Raw genomic sequence first — 8,483 nt, forward strand, 5'->3', positions numbered from 1 at the left:
ATTATATATTTCATATACTTAGCAATAAATAACTTTTTAGTCAAACTGGTGGTAACTGGGTATATTTTTCCTTCTTTACTTCTTCCGCACCTGCTCTGCATCAACGCTTCTTTTACGTAAGCTAAAGATCCCTGTGAAGCCCAAAAGTACTGTGGGCTCTGCTCATCAAGAGGCTAAAAGATTGGGACGTGCTGAGTTTGAAACATTAAGGGGGATCAGCTTGTACAGGCTGATTGACCCAGTTTGGCTCAGACGTGCCCTAATGAACTGAATGCTGGCCCATGAGGGTGTCATCTGGACACCTAGCCAGATTCAGAGGTATTCTGTTTAACTGTGTGCTTGTGTCTGACTGTAGTTATTGTTGCTCTGATGAACTGATTCTTGGCATATGAGGGTGTCAGCCTGTCTATGCTGATCAACCCGGCCAGGTCAGGTGTGTCACGTTAATCTGGGTGTGTTTGTGTGTATGACTGATTTGGGGACTGGAGGAACCCTGCCCCACTGAAACTGAGTCCTGCAAGATAGCTCCATTGGGGGTGAGGTCTCGCAGAAGGGAGAGATACAGCTCCGTATAGAAACACGAGTAACACAAGCAGCACATTAATAGAATTACCAAGACCCTGGAAATGTATCCCTAATAAATGAGCACACCCCAAAGTATTGGGCAAATCTGGTAACAATGGGGTTGGCTGTGGCTGAAAAAGCTGGGAGTACTGTAGACTATACCCACTAAGTGCTTTGGCGTTAGGCTTTTCCAGCCTGAAACACTCACTGGGTGTGTTCTGCTCTCTGCTTGGCTGGGATCAACACGTCATCTCCCTGGACCCGTGTGAGGGTAGGGAATGGGCAGAGAGCAGAGCTCGCAGGGATTCCAGATGACTGCTTTGTGGCTTCTCTTGGACGGATACTGTACATACGTTCAGTCTCCTGAGAGACGTTCTCTCAGAAGCCATTTCACTTTGGTTGCTCCCAAGTTATTTTTCTTCCAAAGCAGCCATTTTTGTTTAGGAAGAAAAATCATGAGTGACCATACACTTGTGATTTCTATGGGGAGAGAAGTGACTCTCCTAGGAGAAACTGAACATCCGCAGGTAGGCAAAAGACTACTCTAATTTCCCCCCAACTCTGTAATTGGAGGATAATATCAGCTGAAAAATCTCACCTAGCCAGTGAGAATGTAACTTTGAACAGGAACTTAAGTAGTCAGTTCATGCAAATAAAGTTGTTTTGCCTGTGGAACCCGATCTGTCCACAAATGCTGCAAGTGCATTAATGAAGGGTGTTTGAAACTTGGCCCAGAGCATTCAACGCCACATAAAGTACGAGAATGAATACTTATGCTTAGTGTTTAGGATTTGTTATTAGAATGGAAGTGGACTCTGGGATTTTTTTCTGATTTGTCACAGCACTAAGAAAGCTTCTAACCAAAGTGACGCACAGGATATGTGGTGATTTGCAACTCTTGGGTTCTTTTGTCCTATAATTTCTTAGCATGTGAATGTAATCTCTTGCAACATCCCTTGTGACTCTTTAGAAGAAAGAAGTAAAGCTTGCACTATACAAAATCTCATGTCTCAGCACTCCTTTGTTCCTCTATGTTCATTTTAATGTATATTGTAATGTTTGGTACGTGAGAATTGTATGTAGTTACCAACAAAATCATTTTACATATACAGTACTCCCCACTGCCTTCCAGAAATGTTATTGTATTTCACAAACAATTAAGATTAAATCAAAATAATCATTGTTATAGAACTTGGCAAATAAGAGACAAAACAGTCAAAATACTATTAAGACAAAGCAAGATGTATTACAAACATTTCTTACACACAGACATCTAAAAAGCGGGACAAAGGGCCTGGAAACCAGAGCAGAAGTTACTCCTGAATAATTATGGAATCACCACAAGAATCACTACTTAATAATTATGGAATTGCCTTAACCCAAGTGATGGACCACCTAAAAGACAGCTAGTACAACAATGCAGCTGTCTCTGAGGAGGTGGCTTTGGGAGAAACTTGGACAAGCAGCCAGATCAATTCCCAGAGTAGCATGTGCTTGGAGAAGAAACCCTTAAGATTTGGACCCCTAAGATTAGCCACTTTTGTGAGGGGAGTCTTGGAATGGATTTTGTTGTACATTTTTTGGTGTTCAGTCCTCACCCAACCCTGCCTATTTAAGGTCCAGCTTTAGCATGTGATATACACAGACTTCTTTGTAGTGATTTGACTTGCGCGCGCACACATGCGCAGATCTGTCCGAATACGGTTTCTCTCCCTTCTTTATATTTTCTTCACCGCTGCACCTAATGAAATGAGCTTTAGCTGAGGAAAGCTTGTGCTCTCTCTCTCTCTAGCTTATTTTATTTATAAGGGTGCATATCTACCAAACCTTCTGACTGACTTGAGACTAATAGAGCTAGCCACCTCTTGCTTCTTGGGCTGCCAGGCTGTGGTAACTAGAACAAGAGACCAGTGTGAGTATGTGTGCGAGGAATCCTCTGCCCAATGAACAGCAGAATCTCTTTTGAGGACAGCTTCAGAAATGTGCCACATAAGGGCACCTTCCACCTAGGACCCCTGTTGCGTATTAGAATCATAGAAAAGTAAGCCTAGAAGGGACCTCATGGAGTCAAGTAGTCCAGCCCTCAGCTCAAATGTCTAACCTGCTCTTGCAAAGTTGGTTTAATAAAAAATATCAGATTTACCCAAAGAACCTTGTCTTGCAAAGAAAGGAATTTTTTTGCTACTATTTAGTTGGTCTAATATCGCTTCTGACCCAAGGGCTTTGTGTAACCTGCTCTTGAAAATTTCCATGGATAGTGATTCCACCACCCAGAGCTGTCCCTACGGGTGTGCGGGGCGGGGGGTGGCTAGTGGCAGGAGTGGGGATGAGCAGCTGAAGCATGGAGCTGGCAGCACATGGCAGCCACAGTGAAGTTGGAGGCACATGGTGGTCATGGCAGAACTGGCAGTGCGTGATGGCCATGGCAGAGCTGGCAGCGTGTGGCAGCCATGGCAGGACCCGAACAGCACTGTCCATGGGGCCCCCCAAAGCACAGGGCTGGGGGCGGTCACCCCGATTCAGTCCCCCACAGGGTTGGCCCTGCTACCACCTCCCTAGGTTTGAATAATTGAAAAATGAAACACGTACAACTTTTTTTGATGTCTATTGCATACAAGCACCTTGTTCACAGAAGTCTGAGGGAAGTTTTGGGGTAAATCCAACATCTTTTATTAGCGCACCTCAAATAGCTGGAAAAATTCTTCTTAGCAAGCTTTTGGGCACAGATGCCCTTCATCAGGCTGAGGAAGTGTCCCGAGTGACACTTCCTCAGCCTGACGAAGGGCGTTTGCCCCCCAAAGGCTTGCTAAGAAGAATTTTTCCAGCTCCTCAGCTGGTCTAATAATACCTCACATCTCAGATATCACATCTAAGAACCTCGCCTGCCCAGACAGGTCTGCAGCCTTGCAAGGCTTTCGGTTCCCTCTGGGGAGAACGACGTGCGAAGACAAGGGGCAAAAGGAGCTTCCTTCGCAAAGCGGAGTGCTCGCCCGGGGAAACTGAGCGTGCCGGAGCAGGAGGAGAGGAGCGGGCACCGGAAGGAAGGCAGGCTCGCCCCACCGCACCAGGCAGCCGGAGAGGCCGAGCACAGCAGGCACCGGGAGGGACCCGGCGAGGGCGGAGACTCGGGGGCGGCGCTTGGGTTTGTTGGCGGAAGCAGCTGCGGGCTGGAGGGGACGTGGCTGGGGCTGCGCTTGCGCCTGCTGAGGCCGGTAAGCAGTAGTGGCTGGGGCTTTGCTGCGGAGCTGGCCTCCGCTCTCTGCCAGCTGTGCAGAGAAGGGAGATGGGGGAACCCTGACCCCCGCATCCACATCTGGCAGCGGGGTGGTGGCCGTGCCCTCTCAGCATGGCATGGGGGCGCTGCTCTCTTCCTGGCGTGTCCACGTGCGCTTCCCTCGCCCCTCGCTGCCGGCCACAGGGGAGCTCCCACTGTTTAATCCTTGCCAAATACCCCCCCAGTACCCAGTTTGATCTCCCAGCAGAGGCCGGCCCTGCTCTTCGGCTCACCCCCTTGTCTTTTGAGGCCAGCCCTGCTCTTTGCTCACGCCCTGTCGTGGCTTGTTTGTTTTGCTTTTATTTAAGCCTACAGCTCTCCGTGTCCTGCGGATACCACGACAGCACGCGGAGGCTGCCTGGGCATAGGGCAAAGCTGCTCCTGCAGGTCAGTGCAATGCAGGCGGGGGCAGGTGATGAGGAGGGGGAAATCGGCCCCACAGCGGAGGCCGCAGCTCCTTCCAGCGTTTCCACGTGCTTTGAGCAAAGGGAGCGGGAGCCCGCGTGCAGCGGTGTGTGGATGCACACGTACAGCAAAGGGAAAGGGCGTCTCTGTGTTGTCCCAGTCCCGCTGGCCTCAGTGGGACTAGTAACGCACGGAAAGTTAGGTGCAATACATGCTTTTGTTGGTAGGAATTGGCCTTAGGGTAGCAACCACTCATGACCTGCTTTGTAGGGCAAAACTAACCGTAAAATTAAAACCAAAACTAACACTTTATGCAGAAAACCAACCAGAAAGCACAGTGAGGTTAGAGCAGCGGGGCAATGAGCTCCCTGGCAAGGTGCTGCATTGCTCTTTTCTTTCCTCCCTTTTCTAAAGTCCAATTGGCCAAGTGAATGCTTTTCTACTTCTCCTGGGTAATTTAGATAGCAGAATCAAAAGCAGTGGTCCATTTCAGTTTTCTTATGTTCTTTTACGCATACATTTGCTTCTCTTTGACTTCCCACTGTACCATGTACGTTGCTATGTAGTTTTTTTATTGAGTCAGAAGCTTTTTGCAAAAGTCATTGAGTCTAGTGCCTCAAACACCTGTGGATTAAATCTTGCAACACCCCTGCCTGGTGTAGGTGTAGATAATTTGTAGGTGAGAAAAGGGAGGTGCACACTTGCACAAGGTTTTACAAGTAGTTGGGACCTGGGATCCAGAACCCAGCTCACCTGTCAGGCTCATGGCCTAACCACACTTTCCTTCCTCAATTTATGTATTTGGTGATTGTGATCTGTGTTTTATCATGATGTGGTCAATGAGGAAGTTCTGTTTAGGGACCTGTAGTAAGCCAGCTCATCTTGGGTTTTTGGGGGGTTGTTTTTTTCATCTTTTCTTAAATAGAGATGCAAATTTTGAAAATATTTTTTCCGAGCATTTTAAGTAGCATCCTGCTGTGATGTTAGTGCTGTTGGAGCCAAAGAGATGCTAAATGCACATATAAAAAGTGCTATTTGGAAGAAATTTAGACATTTCAGTTTGAGGAGCTAGCTTGTTAGTGGAAAAACGACGCCTGTTTTGTGTTGCCTTGTATGACCCATCTGCTTCTGTGTTATACGGTGTATGTTCTTATGGAGGCCATAGATGCATAACAGGATTAGAATCCAATACCTATTCAGCAGACACTTTACCTGTGCATAGTGATTAACCGGGTTCTGTTCAGTGATAGAGAAGCACAGTTTGAATCTATGTGAATAAATTAAAGAGGATGGAGCCAAGGCTGATCTACTCCTTTTTTATTTTTTGCAGGCTGAAATGTATGTTGTCTGTATTTCTTCTGTGATCAAAGTAGCGACAGTCTAAGTTAATTGCCATTTTAAACATCGCTTTGTTTTATAATAGGTCTCCTGCTCTCATAATCTCTGGGATTCTTCTGAGTAGACTTTTCTTGCCCAGACTTAAGTTTGATTTGCAGTTTGCATCATCTGTTTCCCCAAAATTTGGAGCTTCTACTTGAGGATTTAGTTGTAGTTGCACAGTGCCTTCCTCTGAAATTAGGTATTGTCATGAAATCTGGTATTAAATTTTTGTATGCTTGACCTAGGACATGTGACTGACCTCAGGGAAATAAAGTTAAATCCAAGTCTCCTGTTTTGTTACAGAGATGGCAGGAAAATCATGAGGGAAAATTTATAAAAATTATTTACCGTTTTAATTTAAAATCTTTGTCATGTTTTAATGAGGGGGGGAAAATTAAACTTAAAAAATTTTGACTAGCAAAGTTACACTTTTATTACAGATTCCAGGAAATCTTTTTCTTATTTAGCACTTTCAAACTGAGTCTCCAATTTGGCAGGCCCAGTCTGATTTGTAATGAATTGTCTGCAGCTTTGCCTCTGTAATTCATTTTGTTCTTGACTTGACAACGTTTGACTTGACAATGAAGGGCTTCTTTAAAACTCATGCCCTATGTCAGGTTTTTCACTGCGACGTGCTCTTTTTCTCCCCCTTCCCTCCCTTAATTAAATATTTAGAATGAAACATCACAATATAGAGAAGACCAAAAATGAACCACTTAAAGCTTATTGCCAGAACTTAATTTTAACTCTTGTTAAAAAGTTAATAGGCCTTCTGCTTGTCATCTGCCAAAAGGAGACTTTCACACCTAGAAGATAAGTGAGCTTTTATAAAAGTTTAGCTTGGACTGATTAAACATAATTCTAATGTTTAGGTTGAAATGTTTTAAATTAAATGCTCAGCATTGTTTCCACATGTGTAATATGATTTTGTGTTAAGCATAAGTGCATATACAGATTACAGTTCAACATTGATCCATGTCAGTGGCCAACTCTCTTCTGAACATTTGTACAGTGTGCTGGGTAAGAGAGTGGTTGTTTCTGGTAGAGTATGAAACCTGTTGGACATGCAGAGTCATGCACATCTTCAAAAACAAACGCACACCTTGGCATATCCCTATATTAAACTGGGATTTGGGTTTAATGTCAGGTATAAGTTAGTAAAATATCTCTGTAATGTTTGCATTTCAGTTTTTATTTCTAGCATGCACTGCCTACTGAAATAATTGATAAACTTTCTATTGTTTTTTTTTTTTTAATTTTCTTCATAGATATACTATGAATAAAATGAAGCCTTCTATATCACACTGTTTGACCCTGGGTTATTTTTTAATGTTTTTCTATTGTGGGTGTACTTCAGCGAAATTCCTTGAAAGGTAAGTTATCAGTTGGAAAAAAAATCTTCATTTCATTACAGTTTTTTAAAGCAGACCTGAGACTCTTGCAGCATAGTTAAACTTTTTATCAGTGTGAGATTTCCTATGCTAGCTTGTGCTATTTTTGATGCATTCTCTCTCTCAGAAGCTTAGCTAGCATAATGATACTGCCTGAATAACTTGCTTTTTATGCTGCAGGAAAAATGGAGCTTTACACTTGTTAACATGATAGGATAAAAAAGTGAAGGTTAAGCCACAGTTGTTGCATTTAGTCATGGATTTGATTTAAAGATAACTTTAACCCAATATTTGGGATATTTTGTAGACAATTCCTATAAACAATAAATGTAAAAATTCCAGGAAGGTTCTTTGGGTGAATCTGATATCTTTTATTAGACCAATTTAAATAGATGGAAAAAACATTTCTTAACAAGCTGTTGGGTTTAAAAACCCTTCGTCAGGCTGAGGAAGTCTCTGCAGTTGGTGTGTGCTCTTTCATTCCATCCAGGAAGAGCACACACCAACTGTACATATGATAGTAGAATTTCATCTTTAAAAGATGTACTAATACTTTGGCTATTAGGGGTTCCAGGTATGCTAGCTAAGAAAGTGTAAATTTGTTCATACCCTTCAAAAGGAGAAGGCAGCAGCTATTAGGCAATAACAGTTATGTATGGATGAGCCTGTAGTCATACAAGTGAGATAAATCACTGCAAGACACAGACTCATCCAGGGCTAGAGTTAGAGTGGGTTTGGTGCACTTGTATGCTCTAGATTCCTGCACACGTAACATTAATGCCTTACAGCTGTTCCATTCTCCTGAGCAGCAGTATTAGCTCCCTTCCCCTCTGAAGCCACAAATGTCCTTTTGTCCACACCTTCAGTGGCAAGTGGTGGACTGGTTTACTTACTCTGTTGATAGGTCATGGGGAAGGCGCACTGCCTATTTTAATATTATAAAAGCCTAAGTCTGTCTGTCTGTCATGCTTTATTCACACTCTGATTGGCTGACAAACAGCCAATCAGTGTGAAGAAGCATTCAAACAGGTGGCAGTCCGCCGTCACGATGGTGGGGACACAGGGGACGGAGCAGGGGGGTGCAAGGCCAGCACAGCTGGCCTCACCCTCCCCATCCTGCTCCCTGGAGGCAGCGGCAATGGAGTGGACGGAACAGGCTGGCCTCCCCCCACCCCCGCCTTGCTCCCTGCAGGTGGCGACAGTGGAGCAGAGGGGAGTGGGCGAGGCCACCAGAGCTGGCCTTGCTGCCCCCGCCTCCCCCTGCTCCTTGGAGGTAATGATAGCGGCAGGGGCGGCAGGTTGGGATGCTGCAGAGGGCCAAGGCCACCAGCGCTGACCTTGGCCCGCCCTTCCCCCTTTCCATTGTCACCGCCTGCAAGGCCAACCATGGCAGTGGGGAAGGAAGGAGTGGGCCTGTGCATGCTCCTGCCCTTCCCTTGCTGCGGTGGGAGGGAATGGGGGAGCAGGCC

At 45.1% G+C, this 8,483-nt stretch overlaps 1 protein-coding gene across 3 annotated transcripts in view; it reads left to right on the plus strand.

Moving 5' to 3' along the window:
- Positions 1–3,672: 3,672 nt before the first annotated feature.
- RNASET2 (ribonuclease T2) overlaps positions 3,673–8,483 on the plus strand; it is a 54,898-nt gene continuing 50,087 nt past the window's right edge. The window contains exons 1-4 of one of the 3 annotated variants that reach the window (XM_019527327.1): positions 3,673–3,776; positions 4,147–4,225; positions 5,667–5,822; positions 6,892–6,996. In XM_019527327.1, the coding sequence (XP_019382872.1) occupies positions 6,899–6,996 (98 nt within the window). In that variant the 5' untranslated portion in view covers positions 3,673–3,776; positions 4,147–4,225; positions 5,667–5,822; positions 6,892–6,898. The remainder of the gene's footprint in view (positions 3,777–4,146; positions 4,226–5,666; positions 5,823–6,891; positions 6,997–8,483) is intronic. The other 2 variants (XM_019527325.1, XM_019527326.1) reach the window with 2 other exon arrangements.

Source organism: Gavialis gangeticus, unplaced genomic scaffold (assembly GCF_001723915.1).
Source record: "Gavialis gangeticus isolate Ggan-Ray unplaced genomic scaffold, GavGan_comp1, whole genome shotgun sequence".
NCBI classification, from domain to species: Eukaryota; Metazoa; Chordata; order Crocodylia; family Gavialidae; genus Gavialis; species Gavialis gangeticus.